The sequence below is a fragment of the Hippocampus comes genome, unplaced genomic scaffold (genome assembly GCF_001891065.2).
Source record: "Hippocampus comes isolate QL1 unplaced genomic scaffold, H_comes_QL1_v1.1 scaffold45, whole genome shotgun sequence".
Taxonomy (NCBI): domain Eukaryota; kingdom Metazoa; phylum Chordata; class Actinopteri; order Syngnathiformes; family Syngnathidae; genus Hippocampus; species Hippocampus comes.
This window is the reverse complement of record NW_017805783.1, coordinates 2,040,989-2,067,212: the sequence shown is the minus strand read 5'-3', so window position 1 is coordinate 2,067,212 and position 26,224 is coordinate 2,040,989. Positions and strand designations below refer to the sequence as shown.

The window sequence follows — 26,224 nt, the reverse complement described above, 5'->3', positions numbered from 1 at the left end:
GTCCTATTGTTTATTCATATGAATACAGGGTAACACATTCACACTTATTATTAATAGTACAGTGTGTGTGCGCGTGCGTGTGTGTGTTTTATATTCATCAAGTGAATGTGTATCACTGTTTACCTGGCTACATTGCATCCAAAAAAGTTGCATCACAGCGGTTCACTTGATCCACATTTTGTAATGTTACTACCTCATTGCAAAAGTGAATCATTGTTTTCCTCAAAATTCTACACACAACATCCCATGATGACAAAGTTTCTCCAATGTTTTTGCAAATGTATTAAAAAAATAGAACTCAGAAATCACATGTACATAAATATTCTCACAGTCTTTGCTAGAAAGCTCAAAATTGGTGCATTACGTTTCCACGTATCATCCTTGGGTGGCTAGTCAGGATTGAGGGGAAAACGAATGCAGCAATGTACAGACATATCCTGGATGAGAATCTACTCCAGAGTGCTCAGGACTTCAAATTGGGGCGAAGGTTTACCTTCCAATAGGGCGACTCTAAGTACGCTTATATATTTCTTATTCATTGTAGATAATCAGGAGGGGCTTCAAGTCGGACATTGCATGCTATCTGGGCACATTCGCGATCTGAGTCATTCCTCTACATCTGTGATCGTCATGATAGCCCCGCTCCCCGCCCACCACCCCCTGATGTAGTTGGTGTCAGAGTCTGGCTCAACAAATAATTGGGGCCAGCTTTAATTCCAATGGTGGAAAAAGAAAAACACTGGTGCTAACCTGGGCACTAGCCGGGAACTAGCACTAGCACAATCGTGGTGGAAAAGGGCATGGCTCAACAAATAATTGGGGCCAGCTTTAATTCCAGTGGTGGAAAAAGAAAAAACTGGTGCTAACATGGGCACTAGCCGGGAACTAGCACTAGCACAATCATGGTGGAAAAGGGCCATCTGTGAATGTCCTTAGTGGTCCAGCCAAAGTCCAGACTTGAATCCAAGCGAACATCTCTCAAGGGATCTTTCCCGATCCAGCTCGATGGAGCCTGAGAGATGCTGCAAAGAGGAATTGGCGAAACTGCCCGTAGATAGGTGTACCGAGCTTGTGGCATAACTTGAGGTTGTTATGACTGCCAAAGGTGCATCAACAATATTATTGATAACACTTATCTTTAATAGTATTGGGCAAAGGCTGTGGATAACTATGAAACTATGTACATGTGATATTTTATTTTATTTTATATTTTTTAATTTATGTTTTCATGTTCTCATTTTTGAATTTTGAAGGAAAAATGGATGAAAATTAATTTATTCTATGTTGGGATGAAGCTACAACAAAATGTGGAAAAAGGGAAGCGCTGTAAATATTCTCCGGATGCACTGTACTTCATGGTGGTGTAACTTCATAAGAAAAGCGCATCAAGGAAGTGTGAACATTACAGCAGCATAGCCGTGCTCCCACGATCCACCAGTTCAATGTCAACATCTCAAACCCACACACCTTTCCTTGCCTGCGGTAATTAACATCGCAACACTTTTTCTTGTCATATAACCACTTGACATCACATCACTCTCTCTGATTCTCTCTCACAAGCGCACATTCACACACGCGCACCCCAAATGACATGATGTACAATAGCCATAACTGACCCAAACGTGAACAACACATAAAATGAACTAGGTACAAAATGAGTAGATCTCCGAGTTTGAAAAAAAGGACATCACTCCCTACCTTAATGGGAGACCTGGCAGGGACCTACATTTGTAGCGTGCAACGCCATTTTTGCGGAGCTATCGGCTGCCGTGTTTTCAAATGTCACTCCAGATTCTGTTTCTTTGCCAATGCCGTATTTGCATTGGAGAGAAAACAAGCTTTGGATGAGAATAAACAAAGCATATCTTCAGGGCTCTGACTTCTGGCTGTAAGTGACTGCTGACTACTATCAACTCATGTCATGAAGGTCACGTGCTACTTCGGTTAAAGGCGACCTACTCTTTTAACAGAACAGATTTTTTTTTATTAACAGAAAATAGCGAATAAAAACACACGCATACACCCCAAAAAGTTTTCTTTCCTTTTTTCCTCCGCTACATCCCTCACAGTTGACTTGGGATCAGTGCACAGCGGGCCAGTAGACTTGATTCGATTGGTTGAACATTCGGATCTAAAGCATCATGTTGTAGATTTACAAAAACGCTTAATTTACAAAAATGTCATTAATTAAAAACTAGGTATCCGACCTGCCATGTAACACAAGTGTTACTCATTGCAGGATTTTCATGGATAAAGTTTTATTTTGTTTGGAAGCAGGACTTTTCATTTATTTTATGTTAGGCGACAATTTAGTTGTTTCCTGTTCATCCCAAAGGGAATATTTTTGATGTTACATTGTTGAACATTTTTAATGTTTCATTGTTTTTAAATGGGACACTTCAGTTTCTATTAAAAGATTACATTTTTATTAAAATTGGAATTTGGATTTTTGGGGGACATCGCTGATAGTGTCATGGTACACACGCCACACTTCTGTGCGGGCAGCGTGGGATCGGTTCCCACTCAATGACAGTGTGAATGTGGATGTGAATGGTTGTTTGTCTCTGTCTGTGCCCTGCGACTGACTGGCGACCGATTCAGGGTGTAGTCTGCCTTCCGCCCGAAGTCTGCTGGGATAGACTCCAGCAACTCCCCATGACCCTGTTCGGGATGAGTGATGTTGAAAATGGATGGCTGGATGGATTTTTGGGGGCACCCTGTTCGGGATGAGTGATGTTGAAAATGGATGGATGGATGGATGGATTTTTGGGGGTGGGATGGAATCCAGGATTTTATTTGAAGGCCATATCACAAACTGTGATTAGCCAATATTTCAAAAGAGGCAGTTCTGGTTGGTGCTATCATGCAAACGTATAGCTTTCACATCGCTCTTGTCAATGATGAGCAATGGCAAAGAGGGCTATCAATGCATACTTCCTCTCCAATAAACCTGGTGTACTACAAGACACGAATCACGATGAGTCCAAATTGTTTTGTGAGGAAAAAGTGATGGTGAACAAAGGGAGGGAAATTTTCTTTGGGGGTTGACTGGCTACCTAGTATCATTAATACAGTGAATAAATTAGAGGAAATGTGATTCCGCATGTGCGCACATGTGATTCCACTGTACTTCGTCAAGTTTATTTATCCAAAATTATGACATTTTAAGTCGAGTTGAATAATACCGCTTGATGGAAATATAGATTTTAAAGTTAATAATGTGTTATTTTCCTCAATTCTGGGATATATGGTGTCCAGGTGGTGAACATAAATTACAGTGCCGAGAACAATATTCCACATTTCCTGATAAATATTGGGGCCTGTGTTTGTCATTTAGATGAGCAGCACAAACTGTTGTATTTGTTGAAGAGGTGAGCATTTTCCGCCTTCGGCAATGTACTTGGACAGGTACTGGCAACGGGCTAGGTGGCAGAAAACAACACGCCAGCTGGCCACATTTTAGCTGGGTTTCAAATAAGCGCTTGATTTGCATGCTGAGATTCATCCTCATGCGTCAAAGTAAATGTCAGCGTATGCGCGACTTAATCTTGTGAGTGGCCGTCGTGCCCATGTGCTGGTGTCCTGTTTTGGCTTAAGTCAAAAACAATCAACAAGTATCTTCATCACGAATCAGACAGAAAATTTGGGGTGGTGTTTACTTGAATGCAGCAAGTGTTGTCAATGAAAGCGGAACCACCAATCAGATAGCCGCAGTGGTAAACTGACTGCTGTATGACATGTGACTGTTTAGATGCGGCAGACACTGTGTTTGTACGGGCAACCCATGAAGCCAACATGCATTCACAGTGGTGCACACACACACAGGCCCTGTAATACATGCTCGCTTTTCCTGAGCCAAGTGCAGATCCCCGCTCGTTGTGCTTCACAGCACAAACTCAACAGGGCCCTTGGCAGACGTGTGCTCATTGTGCCAGTTGGGCTGCCGGCTTGATTAGCTATTAGCTACAACATAGCGGCAGCTGACGGAAAGGAGAAATGATAGTTGGCGATGTTTTTTTATTATAACACTATGCCAGAGAATTTAGGAATTGTTCAACACTCGTCTGCATTAGAGGAGTGTGATCATACTGTGTGCCTGTTGTGTGGGTGTGTGTTTGCTTCTACCAAGTTTTTGAAAGTTGCTGTTCCGACTTCTGGTCACCACAGTGAGCCACTCGCATATGTTTGGCACTGCTTTACACTGGATCTCCTTCGCAATGCAAGCCCCGCATTTTTTAATCCATGCGTGGGAACGGCAGTGGCTCGATATAGCAACACTGCCCGGGAATCGAACCAGCAGCATGTCATGTGTTTATTTTTTCTTCACACTATGCCAAAGATTTTAGGCCAACAATTGTCCTTATAATGCCATCATTCGTCCCCATATCGCAATAGGGGTGCTTAATCACGCCGCCAGTGCTTCATGGTACTTCACAGTGGGGCATTATGTGGGCAGCTGATGATTTCAAAGATGTATTTTGTCAGTAATTTGCACACCATTATCTGGTGTGTGCCCTTGTGGTGTTGATTTTAATAAAAAGAAAAACGTGTATATTTTCCCAATTCAGTGAATTGACTGAGCAATTATGTTACATATTGTCACCTTCCTTTCAGGGTGACGCTATCGTGTCATCATGCTTGCTAAATGGGTTTTGCTTTGAAACAATCGATGAAACAGAAGTGAACTTAGTTTAATCCACTTTGTTTTTCCTCCTCCGCTTCCTCTTGTGTGTGTTGCAGCTGAAGGCTGGCTGCAGCGGGTGGTTATCTTGGGCTCTGAAGCCCATGTGATCGAAGAAATCCAGCTGTTTGACATCGCGCAGCCAGTAGACAGCCTGACTATTTCCCACTCCAAGGTAAATACACATTTTGGCTGTCTCCCAGTGGTGACAAGATGTAAGATGTTCTGGTGTTGCACGAGTGGAGCTACTGTATGTCTAAAAAGGTTCCCAGATTAATATGTTATTTGTATGTATGAATATGATGATATCATCCTGGTTCATGCAGGCAGAAAATCAAAGTAATCATTTTTCAAACAAATGCCAGGCAGTCTAACTGGGACAAATGATTGACTGTTGTGAAATATGTTCCCAGTTTTTCCATGCAGAAATGTTTTTTTTTTTTCCCAATGATTTGGCTTTATATATAGACATTTCAGTTCAAAACATTATGTCTAAACTCATAATGCAGCATATTTTTGTGACAAAATATATTATCATTGCAGCAATTTGTGATCATTCGATATTATGTGTGGTGGGTTACCAGTTAGGTAAATTTTCTTTGAACAACAGTGCAACAAAATCAGTTTTTTTTTTTTTTATTTGTCAGATAGTTTCCATCTACAACATCAGATTGAAAATTTCAATACCGTCTGAGACGCAATACCTGAGGTGTCTCAGGATTCCTGTGCCAATGCCATATTGAGCGCTATTTGTATTTGATTATTTATTTTTACTTTGACTTCATCAAGCTGCCCTATATATCATCTCATGAATCCAAAAGCCCGCCTCACAATAACAGTAATTACAATCCGTGGCCGCTGTGGTAAATTGAACCCCTGCTGTTTATTCAGTCTGCTTGCCCTGTGTTGACACTGTCTTTCCCTGAGTCTCCACGGTGGCTTGTCCCCCTTTATCGACGGGTTTTTGTTGTTCTTGTTTTTTGTGGCCAGCCCTCGAAACCCACTCTTTATCTCATTGATGTTGACTTAGCCTCAGCAGACATTTTATAGCAACTTTTGTTTAGTGCAGCCCAGATTGCACTGGGAAGAGGGTCGTGGGCTAAATGTTATTGTAATTGAGAGTGATTATCCCATTATCTCCTCCAACCCCAATTGAATCTCTCTCTCTTTCTCGCTCTCTCACTTTCTCTGTTTATCCTTCTTCTTCCTCTTCAACTGTCTCTGGTCTGCTGTTCTCCTTTCTCTCTCATTGTTTCCCCGTAGAAGTACATCTACATCGGCTCTCGTTCAGAGGTTCTCCAGTTGCCCTTAGCCAACTGCAGCCGCTATCAGTCTCAGCCAGACTGTCTGCTCGCCAGGGACCCCTACTGCGCTTGGGACAGTGAGGGTCGAGCTTGTGTTCGCATTGACCTCCACCGAGGGTACGACTATACACTCATTCATTCATTTAAATCTGGGGGCCCTTCTTGATCCTTTACAGGGCCGTTTATGTACTTTCCAAAGTCCAAACAAAAACCGAAGGAATAGGGTATCTATATTGAACCCTGTGCAAACAAGTGTTTTTACTGCTAGGATCAAACCAGAGCAAAAGACTTATTTATTAACAGCTTTGTATTTTACCAACCTTAAACATTTAGCTGTTGGCAAAAACGAAATGGCAATAGATGATAGAAATGGATCACATTGGGTTATGCACTGCAAAAGTGTTTGATTCCTTCCGCATGCCGTACAGATACTGGATCCAGTGTTGTTAGGAGTACATTTTAGCAAAAGACTATGATTGAACTTGAGCTCTATCCCTCCACTTCAGATCCACGTCTTCGCTCTCCCAAGACCTCATGCTGGAGAGATTCAGCCGTGGAAAAGCCAAGTTTGACAAGCCTGTCTCCATCCCAAGCCCCGGTGAGTGATGGGGTGTGCCTCGACAGTGGCCCCTTGTGGGGGTTAAATGTTAGTGCATGAACAAGTTGGAAAATCAAGAGGATTGACTCGATGTAATGAGGGAATGCGTTTGGCTTTCACGGAGTAAATTGTGTGGACGAGAGATTGCTAACAACAGAATATGAATGTGAATACTGAACATTTCTCTTGTCTCCTTTCCCTCCTTCTTTCCCCGTCTGTCTCTAGAGCACTCCCGCCTTCGTAATGTCACAGTGGTGGTGGGGTCAGACATGGTGCTGCCCTGCCACTTGATCTCTAACCTCGCTCAGCCCTTCTGGGTTGTCAACGACCGTGAGCTCCTCCTCGGCGACCCAGAGGCCGGAGGGCCGCGCTTCGACCGCGCCCTCAAGGCCCTTGTTGTACCTGAGGCGGGTCAAATCCAAGCGGGACGCTACATCTGCTATTCCGAGGAGCAGGGTGTGAAGTTTCAAACGGAGCGCTATCAAGTGGCTGTAGTCGCAAGCGCTCCCGTCTTCATGGAAGCTCGAGCTCCAGACAGCAGCATGGGGCTCTTCTGGGTGCTGGTCATCACCCTTGGTGCCGCCTGCCTCCTGCTCTTGGTTGCAGCGCTCTACCTGCGCAGGAGACTGAAACTGGCCCTTGGGAAGGGGGCTGACATGAAGCCTCTCGAAAGTACCCTGGTCTATCCCATCACCCTCCCAAAGGAGCCGCCCACTTTTGTGCCCAGCAAAATGCCCACCGACGAGGACCGTTTCTGGGAGACGGGTGCCAATTACTACTACTCGGACGGCTCGCTTAAAATTGTTCCCGGTCACGCCCTGGGGCCCAACAGCGTCAGCAGCACGGCGTCACCCAGTGCCATTCCAGGCCAGCCCATCCACTCCCCCAGCCGTCTCAGTCTCACCAACATCCGAGGCTCCGGTAGCAACGGCTACATTCGCCTGAACCTGAGTACAGCAGGGGAGGAGAGGGCTAGCGGGTCTTGCGCTGGTGGCGGCGGGCTGGGGGGCCTGGGCATGGGTGGGAACGACTACTCAAGCCCATTCAAAGAGGAGCTAAGGCGCACTCTGCAGCAGAGGAGCGTGCTGCCTGACGCTAATCCAGAGGAGTCGTCGGTCTAGGCCTTTTCCCCGTTTCCTCGAGTTGGAAAAAACAAAACAACCAACCTACCTCCCTCCTTTTGAGGATGCCTGCCTGCTCTCTCTCTCTCTCTCTCTCTCTCTCTCTCTCTCTCTCTCTCTCTCTCTCTCTCTCTCATTCTGTGACACGTTGTCACCTACCAATGCTCTTTCCCTCACCCTGCCAATGCCTGTTTGGCTCACTGTAGACATTTATCGCATGTTAAATATAGACACTCACACCCATGGGTCGCCAACACGTGCTCACGTAATTATTGTGTGCTGTGCACCACCAAGTCTTGGACTTCTGCTTCCACTGTGTAATAGCCATTTGTCTAAACTGTGTATTTGCACACGAGTACGCCGTAGGCATGGTAATCGAACCAATGGCATTATATGTTGTCTGAGGAGCACGTTTAATTCATGTTGGGCGGACCAAGTAAGACTTCCAGCATCTTTGCTGAGATCAGTTGATGGATGGCAAGAACAAGTTCTGTTCCTTCCAGTCTTTCTTTCAGCTTGTACTGCACTTAAAACCGGAAGCTTGTCTTCCCTTATTTGTAATGGTGAGCCAAGCGGAGGCTAATTAATGTTGAAGCAAGAAAACAATCATATTGGCGTCTGAGGAGCTCTGTGAGGACGTGAGAGACAATGAGAGAGCAATTGAAGTGAAATGAAAATGAGACACAACGGAGTTGCTCAACAAAGGACATTCTCTCTAAATGTTTTGGCCCAATTTCTTTTCTTTTTCTTCTTTGTGAATCTTTGTCTGTTGTGATGGTTGCTTTGAATTAAGACATTTCTCCTAGACCTTTTTTTTATTTCTTGAGGACCACTGCAGTCCTCAAGTGGTCGTCAAGTGACTTAAGTCTAACTTTTGTGAAGAACAAATGCTTACATTCCAGGCTGCACCCTGCACGGTGACCTTCAAAGCACCTTCAATGTACTAAAAGTGCATGAGAACCACGTGTTGTTGAAAATACATGTGAGATCAGCTGTTTTGGAGATTTGCTCATTCCCTTGGAAAAAGAAAATGCTGTTGGCATTCAGCAATAAGACAAAGACTGCACACATTTCAGCAACACAAAGACAACAAGCATGGAGAATGTAGTTGAACTCTCACTGTGGCGACTGCTGTGGATGTTTCAAATAAGTGCTTTACGTTTTGTACGGTGACAGTGGTAACTGGCACTGCAAAGAAGGAAACGACCGCGCTCAGTCTCACGCCCAACGCTTTGAATGTCAATAAGTGTGCAACAGGACACCACGAATCCCATCCCTTACTGATGCCTCGAGACCAATTTGGGATCGTTGTGTTGTGGACGCAGAGGTTAAGAACACTGAGACACACACAAGGCCTCCATGGAGGGTGGAATAATTATTTCCACATGGATAGGCTGGAGTAGGACAGCGCCACTGAATCTGTTACAGGTATTTTTTCACTTTTTCATGAACAGTTGAACTTTTGAACTGTTACTCAATCTTACACGTTTTTTTTCTCTCTTTTGTCAAAACAGGGTGATTATTTGGGACATGTCTGCATTGCGCAGGAGAGCAGCGCAAGAAGTTCTATATATAATATTGAGTTGTTTTTAAAAACACTGTGGACAGGGTTTTATAATGGCACGCATCCCAATGACCTGGTCAAAGAGGTTCTCGGCCGTCAGACCAACATATTGCATGACCAACAGCAAAAGGACTGTACGTTTCGATCATCCTTGTACAAAAGCGTTTTTTTGGATTGAGCATTTTTTGGATTTTTTTTTTTTTTTATATGAAACACTACAGTATTGTAAAACACTAATGAGGAACTCTTTCAGGGGGAAAAAAGACTTGCTTTTTTGGTTCAAAGAAAGGATTTTGTTTCATGGCTGTTCCACGTATCACTTCACCTTTGGGTAAGCCAAAGTAGACTGCAGATGTTCTTCTGTTGCCCCCCCAACCTTACACGTTACTTTTCTGGAACAGATCAATATTCAGCTGTCCGTCCACTGTGCAACACTGAGCTAATGTCTGCAAGCATTCTGAATATTTTAACTGCAGCAAAATGTTCCCTCAAGGAAAAAAATTGCTTTAGGCTAATCGATTTCCTGTTTGTTTCCTGTTTACTTGTCATCGGTGATCTCTTGGACCTGATTCTTGTTCCTCTTTATGAAGGCTCAAAAATGTACCAAAACCATTATTTCATTTGTTAACTGCCAAAAACCAAATATGAAGCTTTTGAGTGAAAGCAGATCAGTGCTAGAATGTGTGCACTTGATGGTATTCAAGACTTTGACGAAGTTAAAACACATTCTTTGAATACACTGGTACTTGGTCATGTCTTATTGAGTATTTCTTCTGTTATCAACCTTTGCTTTACTTTGCATTTTGAAGGAAAAAAAAACAAAAAATGATTAAACAAGTAGAGGTCTTTAGTTGGAGTAAAATGCATGTCTTATAAGACTTCAAACTTCGCATTTGTTTGCCATAACCACTCTAGTGCGGTATTTTCATTTGTGTTCATTCCAGTTGACCTAGTTTTGCTTGTATCTTATCAATCTTTTATGTTTGTTCTAAAGTAATGTTAAGTAACTTATTTGTTGTACAAACACATTGATATTTATTATCATTGTACATATGCCCTTATTTTTTATATGTGTGTGTGTGTATATATACACAAATAAAAAAAGAGATCTACTTGATTTGTGTCTTTTTTTTTGTTTTTTTCAGAGTCAGTCCATCCAGTTCATGCTGAAGGTATAAAAATAAAATGTTCACTCTGGAGGTGTTTTTTTTTTTTACTGAACAACCCAAAATTACATTTTAACAATTGAAAATGGTGGTAATTTTTCTATTAAATTGCAATGCTGAGTGTGATTTTTTTTTTAAACTGTACAAGCCAGATGATCTGTCTCATCAGAAATGGCCAGCCAGTATACAATAGACATTGGTGCCTTGAGATATGAGTGAAGCTACCTTTGTGTTTTTCAAGATACAAGCTGTTGTTCGGCCATTTTTTTTATGTTTTGTTTGGACTTGCAGGCAAAAAGTCGATATACAAGCACTGTTTGGTGGCAATGAACTCAACTCACTTAACAAGTGATAGTTAGGGAGAAAGTGAGTAATTCTTCAAAAAAAGAGGCGTCAAGCTGTTTTTTTTGCCATTCTCAATTGAAGTTTACTGTCAAACTAAAATAATTACACGTTGTATATTTAAACCCTGGAGAACCCACTGGGTCAAATTTGGCCCCTATAAATTCTGCTATTCACATGCTACCCTTAAATCCCAAAGGGTCAAATTTGGCCCTAATCCTAAATTAGGATTAAAGCATTAAATATTTAGAAAAACATATTTTGGTGTTCAGTGAACATATAGCAGTCATTTAATGTAAAATTCATCATGTTAGCGGTTTTGTTAAGCGCTTTGTTACAGCTGCAGCTGTTGTGAAAGCGCTATATCAATCAGGATGTATTGTATTTTCCAAAGAAGAAAAGGGTTCTTGGGTTCTCCAGGGTGAAAGTAAGTTTTAAAGTCGATTGAGCTATAATTTATAATTTATGTGTGTAATGTCATTCAATGTTTTGAACTTCAATTCCAGTCCTGGAGGGCCGCGATCCTGCATGTTTTCCATCTCTCCCCGTTGCATGAACTGGAAGCTCGAGCTTTTATTGAACTGCTACTTAAGTGCAGTTTTAATGTCATTTTAAGAAGCAAAATTACAAAAACAACTAGCTCTGCCACGTTTGATGACGCAGATCGAATAAATTGGTGCCAGTCAATGATGTAAGATTCTGTTTCAATTATGCAATTTTCACAGACTTGGAACATGCGCTCTTGAACACTATCTCCACTTCTGGTATGGGTATCCCGCAGGGTTTAGTGTGGGTATCGGGAGTGAGCTTACATTAAATTAATATTTAATCAAAATTCACACTCAAATAATATCTACAGTGTCCATGTATTTTTTCCCATTTTTGGTGTTGTCATTACAAGCAAAAAAAAAAAACAAACATTACCTCTTTTTAGAATCCCTCATTACAAGCAAAAAAAACAAACAAACATTACCTCTTTTTAGAATCCCAATTTCTCTCTTCCCTCCACTGTGCAGGAAATAAGAGTGTTGCTAACATGAGGGTCACAGTTGTCGTTGGCATCATTGATTGAAAAAAAAATCTTCCCTCCACTGTGCAGGAAATAAGAGTGTTGCTAGCATGAGGGTCACGGTTGTCATTGGCATCATTGATTGAAAGAAAAATAAAAAAAAAAAAAGACGTTGCTAGAATGGTCGTTACGTCGGCAACACTGAAGCCAAGTTGCTGGTTTTGATTCGTACTGCTGACACAGTAAACAAATACATCAAAACAAAATCAGTGCATACTTGACGTTTCAGTTTGGCTTCCTGGCTGGAGAGACGATGGACGGCCTGGATGTGGCCGACGGGCCCTACTTGCCCAAATGTGCGGTAAGTCTTAAAGTTCAACCATGAGGTCAGAGGGTCAGGAAAAAAATGAGCACCAAACAAACACCTCTGGTGCTCATCTGATAAACAGACCAACATTTTTATGTGTACCCCTACTTCTTGGCTTATTTAGAGCAAAACAGTTCAGACAGCACCACTGTCCCCATGATGCGACAAACATTTAAGTCGGTCCATTTATCTATGAAATCTTTATATTTTATTAGTAAAAAAATGGCCGACATCCTTCCCGGTTTCCAACATCTTAAGAAGTAAGTCTATTTTTCCTTTAAACTTTAAGGTTCAAGATACTGCAATATCTGTAACTTTTGGCGCTTTTCCATGAGCTCGGTTCCACAGATGGCCTCGTTTGGCACAGAGTGGTCGCTTTTCCATTAGTTGACTGAGCATCGAGCGTTGGCTGCTGAGGGCGAATGATTGGTGGGTGTGACATCAGCAAAGATAAAAGTGCAGAGGGACATTTCATCTTGAACTTTGGCTCAAGTCTGTGTGTGGAGTGCCTCGGATGATAGTAGTTCTTGAAAGAGTGTTTATTACCGCTCATGTTAATAAAGCGACTAAAGAACATCATCCTTATCCACATACAAGGACAGCGTGTACTTTCCGACATATGCAATCAAACGGTTTTCCATCCCTTCAACCATTGTACAAGCCGCTTATCCTCACGACGGTCTTAAGCGTCTTGGATCTCATCCCAACCGCCTTCGGGCACTAGGCGGAGTACACCCTCAACTGATTGCCAGTTTAATATGTGACAATAACACTTTCAGACATCTGTGACTTTCGTTTTCACATTCTGATTTATCCTCACGACGGTCTTAAGCGTCTTGGATCTCATCCCAACCGCCTTCGGGCACTGGGCGGAGTACACCCTCAACTGGTTGCCAGTTTAAAATGTGACAATAACACTTTTAGACATCTGTGACTTTCGTTTTCACATTCTGATGTAAATGAAACTTCTTAATTTGGAACTCATTCAGATGGTGTTGTATCAATACATCTGCTCGCTGTCATTTTGTCAAAGGTCAACACATTGAATATACATGTATTTTATTGATCGGTGATATGATGTATGTGGGTTGCGGTCTAAAACTTGAACAAGTACCGGTATAAAGCAGAGGTGGCAAAAGTACTTACGTGTCATTTTGTCAAAGGTCAACACATTGAATATACAGTATTTTATTGATAGGTGATGTACGTGGGTTGCGGTCTAAAACTTGAACAAGTACTAGCAGAGGTGGCAAAAGTACTTACATTCTGTACTTGCAAGGGATATAAAAAGTATGCACACCTCTTTTTCAATGCCATGTTTTTGTGAGAGATAAAATAAGACAAAGATGAATAACTTCAAAACCTGAAATGAAATTACATCCCTTTCAGCGAGTAAGTAAAAATAACCAACTGCAATCATGTGATTGCACAAGTGTACATGCTATCCTCTAACTGGGATGTGGCTCTGTTTACATTTAACTAATCACATTCAAACTCATGTCAAATGGGGAACAGCACCTACCACCATTTAAAGCACCACTCTTAAAAGCCGAATAATGTTCTGTTGCTTTATTTGGCTCTTTCTACTGAGCTTTTTTTGTTGTTTTTTTTCTAGTAGGATCTTCAAGGTTTTGCGCTCTCACAGACTCGCATTTGGAACTGTTCATACTTTGTAATTCCCTCGATCTTGACTAATGCCGCAGTTGCAGCTGAAGAAAAACAGCCCCAAACCATCATGCAGCCGCCGCCACCACCACGCATCACTGTAGGTATAGTGGGAGTTTTGGGAGTTAATTTGAGGCCTTTTAAATTATGACAGATATTGGCTGACTTCCATTTAACACAAGTTTGAATGTGATTGGTAACTTCTGAACAAAGTCTTACCTCCAGTTACAGTCCCCTCCAAAAAGTATTGGATCGATAAACTCAATTCCTTTGTTTTTGTTGTTGACTGAAGGTATTTGGGTTTCAGATAAAATGATGAAGATATAATACAATACATTTTTATTGCCCAACAACTGACTGGGGATCAGGTCAGGTTGTAGTCTGCCTTTGTCCAGAAGTCAGCTGGGAAAGGCTCCAGCACCCTTTCACGACCCTGTTCAGGATAAGCTGTTTTGAAAATGGATGGATGGATGGATTATTTTTATTTATTTTCAGAGCACTTATGAGACAAAAGATCAGAATTCCAGCTTTTTTTCATGGTATTTACCTCTAGATGTGTTAAACAACTCAGGAGGGAGCACCTTTTGTTTGAAGCTACCCACTTTCCGTAGTCTTGGAACAGACATTATTAAATTAACTTAGAGTGAGTAACATTTCATATTTGGTGGGATAACCCTTTGCAATAACTGCAAACAAGCCTGCAACCAATTGACTTTACCAGCCTATTCCAGCTGTCTCCGGGCAGTAGGTGGGGTACACCCTGAACTGGTTGCCAGCCAATCGCAGGGCACACATAGATGAACGACAGTTCGCACACAAAATCAAATTAAAGAATGATTTCGAGTGTTCCATTAACCCGCCATGCATGTTTTTGGAATGTGGGAGGAAAGCGGAGTCCCTGGAGAAAACGCACGCAGGCACGGGGAGAACATGCAAAAAGAGCTGGAATCGAACTCTGCACCTCTGCACTGTGAGGTGGACATACGAACCAGTCGACCACCGTGCCATCCCTGCAATCATGAGTTACACAATCAATATAGACTACTGAGTCCATTCCAGAAGCAGCCATGCAAGCCCAAGTCATGACATTACCTCCAACATGCTTCACAGATGAGCTTGTGTGTTTTGGATCACAAGCACATCCTTTCTTTTTCCGTACTTTGGCCTTTCTATCACCTTAATAAGGATTTATCTTGGTCTCATCAATTCCAAACCTTTCCTGGCACATCTGTGTATCTCTTTGCAAAATCCAATCTGGCCTTCCAATTCTTTTTGCTGATGAGTGGTTTGCATCTTGTGGTCTAGCCTGTATATTTCTTCTCTCTCAGTCTTCGAACAGTGGATTGCGATACCTTCACCCCTGCCCCGTTGAGGTTGACAGTGATGTCACGGACTGTTGTCTTTGGGTGTTTCCCCACAGCTCTCACAATGTTTCTGTCATCAACTGCTGTTGACAGCCTTGACTGTTGCTCTGTACGTTACAGCAGGAGTTTCTTTCTTTCTTAGGACTTTGCAAATTGTTGTAATGGCTGTCCCCAATGTTTGTGCAATAGCTCTGATCAATTTTCCCGCTTCTCTCAGCAGTCTTCTTGTTTGCTTAACAGCAAATGCAGTTTTCACAGGTGAAACCCAGATCCAAATACAAATGCCATCAAATATTTAATCAACCAATGTAAAAGCAACTAGAAACAATCATCAGTTACATGTTCTAATACTTTTGCTCACTTAAAAAGTGGGTGGGTTCAAATGAAAGGTCCTCTCTCCTGCTGTTGTTTAAGTTTTGTCTCATATTCATCTTTTGACCTCAAACCCAAATGTCTTCAGTATCCAACAAAAATAAATGAAATGACCTTGCCGTTCCAGTACTTTTGGAGGCGACGTATATGTGGGTGTACATTCTTACGCCATAGGAGAATGCCGCTCCTTTTCCATGGAACAGTTCAGACCCTCTTGATTTTCTCACGCCTTCTCAGTTCGGCATTTCGATCCACAGTTTCACTCCAGTCGCTCCACAGCACAAAGGTGAGCTTATTGTTGCAACTGTCATGTTTATAAAATTCACCAATCTATCCATTCTCTTGAGCGCTTTTCCTCAATGTTGCTCGTGGGCTGAAGCCTATCCCAGCTGAATGATACAGGTGAAATGGTCACTGGTTAATCGCAAATGTTACATGAAAAATAGCAAGCGATTTCAAACATATCTGCAAAGATGTAAGACGAAACCACTCATTGGCTTCAATCCACAACAGTAAATGGGGAATCCATTAAACTGTGAAAGTCCAGGGATAAAATATACTTTGTAGTTGTATTCCAGAAATGATGAATATTATGTAATTTACCTACCATGTTGGCACTCATTTATATTGCAAAAGTACTTCAACAAAGACTGAATGTTGGAAAGTGTCTTTCAGTTTTGATCGTCTGTCCACTTCTATCAAAAGGATGTAGGACTGAGGCTGGGAAGGCCAAGTCTACAGATTGCACAGGTGAGGCATTCCCATTTGTTTACATGCCCACCTGGTTAAAAACCCCATGTGGGAAAGAGCTTTAACATGCCAGAGTTGGATGAACTAAAACAGCACATTGGGGTAAATATAGTCATACCATCCTATATATGAATCTGTTTAATTGGGCATTTACTCACACACTGGTGAATTTGGTGAGCAGTTGTTGTGGTCTAACTCCAGGTTACACATCGTTTTACAAACTGAAAGAAAATTATAGCAACATTTAAAATGCAATATTCTGTCCCAATTTTTAACTCTTACAACAACAACAACAATATACCCGAATGAAGTGATAACTGATTGCCCTGATTTGCCATCTGATTTGAGCCCAATCAGGTAATCATTGATTCACTCAGATTAGTCAACTGGTTCTGAATGACTACATACTACATCATTAATGACATGCAAGACCGAAGTCAGACCTGACAGTTGGCTATAATTCATACACTGCTAAGCTTGCACTGACCTATCCTCTGTCTCGTCAAAAGTTGAATTGAACATGCCAAATCAATACATATTGACCTGTTCTTAAAGGTTGTGTATCACCTTCTCCTGTTGCCCAGTTTCTCTACATAAACTGTACAGAGACTGAAAGATGTAATTGAATGGATAAATGAATCAAATATGCCAATATTACATGCATACACTCACACACACACACACACACACACACACATATACATATATATATATATATATATATATATATATATGTATGTATGTATGATTATTTGATTATGATTGTTTGATTATAATTGTTTTTTCCTTGCCCTCCAGAATCTGATGCATATGGCTGAGAGTGGTCTGCGATCCATTGCCGAGTCGGAACGACAACTATGGTGGATACATCAAGACAAGAGATTATCTGTCTGGTAAATCATTGCCACCGGATTAAAAATGTAATTCCTCAACGGGTCAGTCGTTAGGCTTCCGCATGTCCAAAGGCACGGAACAAAAACAGTGTCTGAATTAACAGTCTAAACCCAGATCTAACAACAAGCAATGGGGTCCCTTGTCTCTTTAGGCTGTGGTGTACCACCTTTGCGGTTGAAGTTATTAAAATGTATCTTCGGAAAGTCACAAGGACAGAGACTAGAAATTAATTTAATCATTTTTTTCATCCATCAGTACATTTTGTAGCTTCCAATTTTAATTTCCCCCTTCTCTTCTTCTCTTTAATTTGGTGAACATCATGTTTCTGTTTTTACGGAGGAAAATCCAACCGTTTAGGTTTATGCTCAAGTCATCTGGTTGTTTTCAATCACAATGGACTGTATGCCAGGCAGCATATTCCGCATTTCCGGGGTAAAGGTGTGGCATGTCATGTGCTTCCGCTCTTCGTTTGTTTCAAGCTACTGTCATGCCCTCTGGAGGAAAAATTCATTCATTCTTTAGATGTGTATCAATGTGGATTTGTGAACTAGCTACATTTAATGGTTCGGAGCTGGTGCTGTTAAAGATGGAAATGTCATCCAACGTTGTGACTTTTTAAATACTAAAGGATTGCTCCTCGAGCCATCAGTGGTGTGCAGGCCAATTTCGTTTACATATTCAGCTCAGCTTTATTTGACCACGCTTACCAGTGTATATGAGGAGATTGAAAGGTGATAAATTTGACACGAGAATTTCATTGTGGTAACGAATTGACATTGTCCGTCTCTCTTTCCATTTCTCCCCGCTCGTGTCATGAAGCTGGATGCCTTCTCTCTCCCTCTGTCCCTGCTTTGCACCCGGCTAGCAAGGCGATCAGGTCGGCTGCTCCGTCATGAAGCTGTAGGCACAGGAATCGAGAAACCATTGAGCCATGAGAACATTTATCCTCATCCTGCAGTTAGGATGTGCTTGTCACTGTTGTTATTTCAATATTGGCTGTTTTCATAACCTCAATTTTGTCGGATTTGCACCGTAGTACGTGACAATCAAGGCTTTGTATTCTATTTTATTCATTGGTTGTCTTTGTGCCCTGTAAACAAAGCTGAATTGAGTGTGTCAAAAGAAGTCATGGAAGTCTACGTTAACAAGAATGGCTCATTAAATCAGATATTGTGCTTTGATTTGATTTGAGGTTTTTTTTGCCCACACTTGAATCACTGGTGAGGAGAAAGATCAAACGTCATTTACAATAAGTCATTCCAGGAAGCTGTGAGTACATTACAAATTATGCTATCAATCTTAAAACTATGTGTTAGACGAGTGAACAGAAGTTAACATGTGTTGATCCTTCTGCTGCGGAAGTCTCTCGCTGGTCATGTGTAGGCATCATTGCTGGTGACTACACTCGGTTCGAGGCACAAGACTGGAGACGTTTCTTTTATTTTTCTGTGTGTCGCTACCACTGAGTCGCTCAACACCTGACGTGCCTCAGTGCATCGTCACTGCCAAAAGCGAACTGCCGGGAAGCTCCACCCCCTTTATTTATATACACCCCAGAACATGGTGTCCTTCCACACAAAGTAGTGCCACACATTGGAACAACAGTGATAGTGGCATACATCGTACCCAACAACATGCCGTCACACACCAAATGCGGAAATGAGGTGGGAACAGAGGCCATGGTCCTCAATATGGTTTTGGCAAATCCCACTGGCTCACAAAAAGTGTTGCTTGTATAGCAGGCGTGCAAAATTATTACGTGATGCACAGTGTGACATGACAAAAAACGTGATGTGACTGATATGGTAAGTGGTAACTGATTATACACTGTGTTACAAATTATTATGCATGTAGTATTTAAATTGAAGGATTTTTGTTGGGCGGCGGGGAGGGTTTGACGCGCAGCACGGTCCACCAAAATCACAAACACGCTAGTAGACTTGCCTCGGCATGAAAATAACGATGTGCCTGTTTTTATGCCGAGTGTACTCTGAAATTAATGCCCTAGGACGGGGGTCGGCAACACGCGGCTCCGGAGCCGCATGCGGCTCTTTCGTGCCGCCTAGTGGCTCCCTGGAGCTTTTAAAAATGTTTGAAAATGGAAAAAGATGGGGGAGTGAAAATATATTTTTTGTTTGAATATGGTTTCTGTAGGAGGATAATCATTCTTAACATTTCCCAATGCTGTAAAATATGTCGAATAAATGTTACATTTCAACATTTCTGTCAACGAAGATTTGCGTCGTAGCCTACGACACACGTTTCTATTAGCAGGGCGGGATGCCAGGCAGGTGGCTGTTGCAAGAAGAAATGGCGTTTCATGTCCAATTCACCGAGGGAACTGGCAAAGAATGGCAATCTGAAGGACCGAGATAAGCATTTTAAAATGGTACAGCTATGAAAGTTAACACGCTGCAAAAGTGTGTCCCGTGCCTCGTTCATCTTAGCCGCCGTTATGGCTGTTGCTCATTATGGCCTGCGTGGGTAAGTAAGTGCGTGTGTATGCGTGCGTGGTCACGGAATCACGGCAGGCTGGTTGATCGAAAAATAGAGCTTGGGTCAAAAAAGGTTGGGCCCCCTGCTCTACAGGATGCACTGCAGGGAAAAAAAACGTTTAATCGGGAAGGCTCATTGTGTATTTGTAGCCAAATTAGTCATTTTGATGGTAGGCTAATATAGCTAACTCTTTTATTCCACAAGACGTACTTGTACGTCTTTTTAAAATTAGGCCCCGCCTACCAAGGACGTACTTGTACGTCTCTTTTTTTTTTTTTTTTTGCGCCAGCAGAGAGGAGAAGGGTCTGATGCAATCTGTGAATAAGAATAAGCCATTTGCATTGTAAATCGTGTAAAAAAGCGACCAGTAGGTGGCAGTGGTGCCTCAAGTGATTGAAATGCATGCTTTTACAAAAAGCTCTTTTTCTCCGTTTTTTGCCCAGGAATCGCCATTTGCATGAAACTTAGCCATTTTGTAATGCCCATTGCTGAAGAATGGAAAAAGATAGAAACCATTTCTTTCTGCTGAAAGCAGAGAGTCCAAACTTTATTTTGGTAGGCTCCATGTTTATATATCATTAGAACCAAATATTCTGTGGGCCTTGCAAGATCAGTCAAAATCCAGTAAAACGCTGGGATTGAGGGGCTTGCTCCAGTGAAAATGGCTGGGATTGAATGAGCTAATATAGATACATACAGCATGTGTTGCTTTCTTTCTGAGGCTTTTAATTTGTTGCGGCTCCAGACACATTTGTTTTTCATTTTTTTGGTCCAATATGGCTCTTTCAACATTTTGGGTTACCGACCCCTGCCCTATGACTTTCAGTACCTGAACCTGTTGCAAATTGACCTATGACATTTGGGGCGGCATATAGTGTACATGTGGCTTAGATTTTCTCCTGATCATCTTGTTTTCCCCCCAGCTTCCAAAACGCATGTTGAGTTTATCAAAGAATCCAAATTATCGACTTATTTTCCACACTAAAAGGCGCACTGGATTATGAATGGGCTATTTTGTAATTTTTTTCATACATTGGGCACAGCGCATTATAAGATGCAATCTACAATGAATCCACTAGATGGAGCTACGCTCAAGGAAACACCAACAGAACGCTCAGATGCCAGTAAAACCTATTTAATAAAGCAGCAACACAGTTCACTTCACCAACAGAAAGTTATACTGTAACGTTGACTCGTTAACGTTGAACTCTCTTTCCACTGCTCTATTTCGGTGTTCAACTGTGTAAACAATCGCCTTAAGTTTGAACTCTGCGTTGTCAGCATGTCTTGAGCAAGTAGCCATTTTGGGGTTGAAATATTACCGTAATGACCATACACAAGGCGCATCGGATTTTAAGGCACGCTGTTAGCTTTTAAGAAAGTGGAAGGCTTTTAGGTGCGCCTTTTCATGCGGAAAATACGGTATATGTGGAGTGGAGTGGCAAGCTGTCTGATTTGCACCTTCTCTCTTGACCAAAGTCAGCAAGGATAGACTTCAGCTCACCTGTAAACTTGAACAGGATAGATGGAATGCATGCTGAAAAAACTTTGAAACCTCATTGGAGAGAAAGAAGTGTTCCTGCTACTGTGTTTTCAGATTTGTTTTTCCTGTCTCAAAATTGTTACAGCTTGTTTGAACTGCTGCATTACAGTGGCATACGTCTGTTTAGTGGTGACGCAATACTTGAGCTGCAGTCCTGCAAAATACAATTTATTCTGTCTCAACAGAGGAATCTTATTCTATTTTGCTAATCTCATCTTTCACCTCTCTACTGGAAATGAAGTCAAATCATGCGACTCATCTTTCATTTGGGTTAAATCTTACCTGCGAGGTTGGATCCAAGTGGTTGCATTCTGAAAAGCAGAACACTTCAAAAGGTTTGTGTTTCAAATATTTTAAGCATATATACAGCTATTTTGAGGGTAGACACAGGTCAAATAGCCGAAGCCAATTAAAGGGCCTCTTTCCCCTGGGTTGTCTGATAAGCGCCTTCCACCCAGCACCCCTTTGCAGAAGGCGGTGACACCTGATCGAGCCTTACAGGTGGAATTTTAAAGCTGCACTCTGTGTTGAAGACACAGCAGAGGATTGAGTCTCACAACCCACAAACTCACTGAAATTCATGATCAAATATGTTTTAGTTTGTAAAATATGTGTAATAGCAGTACAACATGGGTTGGCAACAGTATACTTTTTGTGGTCAGTTCAGTAAGTCTACATACAGCGTATTATGTTCTTTCTCTTTCTAGACTTGCCTTGCTTGTCAGGATGTTTCGGTTTGGGCCAGAGGAGTAACACAAAAAGAAGATGAAAGACTCAATACTTTGCTTCACTCACTGAGCACCATTGAAGTGCTGAAAATATGTGGGACTCAAAATGACCTATGGTCAAAACACTTCTCTGCTGCTGCCAACCCTACTTCTTAATTAGTCATGACAAATGAACAGTACATACACGTGTATATTTTGAATTGCACTAATAATAATGCAATTCATGTGAAACTGTGACATGGTAAAGCTTTGTATCGTGGTAGAAAAACACAATTATGGTAAGCTGGTAGTTATAACAGGTTGAAGAAATGTTAAAAACTGAATGATCATTCAAATAACCTGAAATAAGAAGAAATTATAATAATCTAAGCATAAATAACAAAAAAATTAAATAAAAAGCTGGCATTTATTAATTAGTTGTTTTAGAGTAGACCATTTTGTTTGTTTGTTGCTTCATGGGAAGGGTATCGACGATTTTGCCTTGGTGTGTGTATACATCATTCAAGGATGAAATAGGGTTTTATGGCTGAGGTCCAGATCAATGTTATGGCTCAGCTGTCTGTCCATGGAGATAACGGGATACACATTTAATCTACAACGATATTTTTTATCTTAACAAGACCTCAGACTGATTAATTGAGATCATGAGATCATTTAATTTGTTGAATTATTTGAAAACCCCTACCACCGCCACCACCACAACACACACACACACACACACACACACACACACACACACACACACACACACACACACACACGCATGTGCGCGTGTGCACAAATGTTTTTAAAGGAATCCTTGAAAGTGACTATTGGAGGCAGCAGTGAATTTTATTCCTCTTATCTTCATGAAGGCTGAACAATGTACCTAAATCATTAAATTTGTTTAATTACTTGTCCCTTTGCTTTGTACGAGCATTGTTTAACCTTCATAGTAGCAAACGAAGTTAAAACACACATCCGATACACTAGGTATCATAGTACAATACATGAAACATTTAAGTTATTTTGTATTATCCATCCATCCATTTTCTCATCCACTTATCCTCACAAGGGGTGCGGTGCGTGCTGGAGCCTATCCCAGCTGTCTTTGGTCAGTAGGTGGGGTACACCCTGAACTGGTTGCCAGCCAACCACAGGGCACGGGCACACATAGACGAACAACCATCCATGTTCACATTCGCACCTAGGGACAATTTAGAGCGTTCCATTAACCTGCCATGCATGTTTTTGGAATGTGGGCGGAAACCAGAGTACCCGGAGAAAACCCATACAGGCACGGAGAGTCCTTGGAAACTCCACACAGGAAGGTCGGAGCCGGAATCGAACCCTTGCACTTCTGTACTGTGAGGCCAACGCTCTAACCAGTTGAACACCGGCCCGCCTTACTTTGTATTACTGATTTGCACCTTCTCTCTTGACCAAAGTCAGCAAGGATAGACTTCAGCTCACCTGTAAACTTGAACAGGATAGATGGAATGCATGCTGAAAAAACTTTGAAACCTCATTGGAGAGAAAGAAGTGTTCCTGCTACTGTGTTTTCAGATTTGTTTTTCCTGTCTCAAAATTGTTACAGCTTGTTTGAACTGCTGCATTACAGTGGCATACGTCTGTTTAGTGGTGACGCAATACTTGAGCTGCAGTCCTGCAAAATACAATTTATTCTGTCTCAACAGAGGAATCTTATTCTATTTTGCTAATCTCATCTTTCACCTCTCTACTGGAAATGAAGTCAAATCATGCGACTCATCTTTCATTTGGGTTAAATCTTACCTGCGAGGTTGGATCCAAGTGGTTGCATTCTGAAAAGCAGAACACTTCAAAAGGTTTGTGTTTCAAATATTTTAAGCATATATACAGCTATTTTGAGGGTAGACACAGGTCAAATAGCCGAAGCCAATTAAAGGGCCTCTTTCCCCTGGGTTGTCTGATAAGCGCCTTCCACCCAGCACCCCTTTGCAGAAGGCGGTGACACCTGATCGAGCCTTACAGGTGGAATTTTAAAGCTGCACTCTGTGTTGAAGACACAGCAGAGGATTGAGTCTCACAACCCACAAACTCACTGAAATTCATGATCAAATATGTTTTAGTTTGTAAAATATGTGTAATAGCAGTACAACATGGGTTGGCAACAGTATACTTTTTGTGGTCAGTTCAGTAAGTCTACATACAGCGTATTATGTTCTTTCTCTTTCTAGACTTGCCTTGCTTGTCAGGATGTTTCGGTTTGGGCCAGAGGAGTAACACAAAAAGAAGATGAAAGACTCAATACTTTGCTTCACTCACTGAGCACCATTGAAGTGCTGAAAATATGTGGGACTCAAAATGACCTATGGTCAAAACACTTCTCTGCTGCTGCCAACCCTACTTCTTAATTAGTCATGACAAATGAACAGTACATACACGTGTATATTTTGAATTGCACTAATAATAATGCAATTCATGTGAAACTGTGACATGGTAAAGCTTTGTATCGTGGTAGAAAAACACAATTATGGTAAGCTGGTAGTTATAACAGGTTGAAGAAATGTTAAAAACTGAATGATCATTCAAATAACCTGAAATAAGAAGAAATTATAATAATCTAAGCATAAATAACAAAAAAATTAAATAAAAAGCTGGCATTTATTAATTAGTTGTTTTAGAGTAGACCATTTTGTTTGTTTGTTGCTTCATGGGAAGGGTATCGACGATTTTGCCTTGGTGTGTGTATACATCATTCAAGGATGAAATAGGGTTTTATGGCTGAGGTCCAGATCAATGTTATGGCTCAGCTGTCTGTCCATGGAGATAACGGGATACACATTTAATCTACAACGATATTTTTTATCTTAACAAGACCTCAGACTGATTAATTGAGATCATGAGATCATTTAATTTGTTGAATTATTTGAAAACCCCTACCACCGCCACCACCACAACACACACACACACACACCCACACACACACACACACACACACACAGAACAATGTACCTAAATCATTAAATTTGTTTAATTACTTGTCCCTTTGCTTTGTACGAGCATTGTTTAACCTTCATAGTAGCAAACGAAGTTAAAACACACATCCGATACACTAGGTATCATAGTACAATACATGAAACATTTAAGTTATTTTGTATTATCCATCCATCCATTTTCTCATCCACTTATCCTCACAAGGGGTGCGGTGCGTGCTGGAGCCTATCCCAGCTGTCTTTGGTCAGTAGGTGGGGTACACCCTGAACTGGTTGCCAGCCAACCACAGGGCACGGGCACACATAGACGAACAACCATCCATGTTCACATTCGCACCTAGGGACAATTTAGAGCGTTCCATTAACCTGCCATGCATGTTTTTGGAATGTGGGCGGAAACCAGAGTACCCGGAGAAAACCCATACAGGCACGGAGAGTCCTTGGAAACTCCACACAGGAAGGTCGGAGCCGGAATCGAACCCTTGCACTTCTGTACTGTGAGGCCAACGCTCTAACCAGTTGAACACCGGCCCGCCTTACTTTGTATTAGTATTTACTTTATCATTGAATTATTTCCTCTCTTACTATTCACATTTGTTTGCTCATTGCCTCTATTATTCAAGGCATTTTTGTTGGTCTTGTATCGATCCCCACTAGCAGATGTCCTCATGTGTAAAGATTGTACATTTTACAATGTACATTTTAAAGTGTTTCTCCCAACTAAACAGGCATGTCTGTTCGTTTTAGTGGCTGGCACAGTTAGGATGATTGAAAGATTTACAATGCATATTTACCCGAGAGATGATTTTATGCTACTGCCTGCTGAGAATGATGTGTACCGCCCAGAGGTCATTGTCTAAACTACTTGACTCATTTGCCTCGACAGAAAGAAGTACTTTTTTTCACTGTAATTTTAAAAAATAATGTAACCGCTCTATTATTGTTATTTCATGTCAAATTTTCTGCAAAGCGCTTTATTACAGCTGCAACTTTGTGAAAGCGCTATAAAAACAAATATGTATATTCGCCATCATAGCAACATAACTACGGCAAGGAAACAGAGGCATAACCGCCTTGTTTATTTATCTATTTATTTATGGGTGATTGATTATCATACAAACTACATTATTTACGGACATCATACATCATGCACTAACGAGGTGTAATTTATGCGTAAACCGGAAACAAGGCTGTTATGAGGGTCACGTGAGGCATTGTCGTATTCCTATTGGACAATTCATATTAAACTAGTTCCGGTTGGGTTGGCTAAATGCGCGTAGAAGTTAGTACCTAGACAATAAAA

General features: G+C 41.5%; 1 protein-coding gene across 4 annotated transcripts in view; it reads left to right on the top strand.

The window, feature by feature from the left end:
* The window catches only part of sema4c (sema domain, immunoglobulin domain (Ig), transmembrane domain (TM) and short cytoplasmic domain, (semaphorin) 4C), a 103,338-nt gene extending 92,953 nt beyond the window's left edge, over positions 1 to 10,385 (top strand). For all 4 annotated transcript variants that reach the window (XM_019885199.1, XM_019885197.1, XM_019885196.1 and 1 more), the window contains 5 exons: positions 4,741 to 4,856; positions 5,945 to 6,102; positions 6,492 to 6,583; positions 6,809 to 9,132; positions 9,219 to 10,385. In XM_019885199.1, coding sequence (XP_019740758.1) covers positions 4,741 to 4,856; positions 5,945 to 6,102; positions 6,492 to 6,583; positions 6,809 to 7,704 — 1,262 coding nt within the window. In that variant the 3' untranslated portion in view covers positions 7,705 to 9,132; positions 9,219 to 10,385. The remainder of the gene's footprint in view (positions 1 to 4,740; positions 4,857 to 5,944; positions 6,103 to 6,491; positions 6,584 to 6,808; positions 9,133 to 9,218) is intronic.
* Positions 10,386 to 26,224: the final 15,839 nt, after the last annotated feature.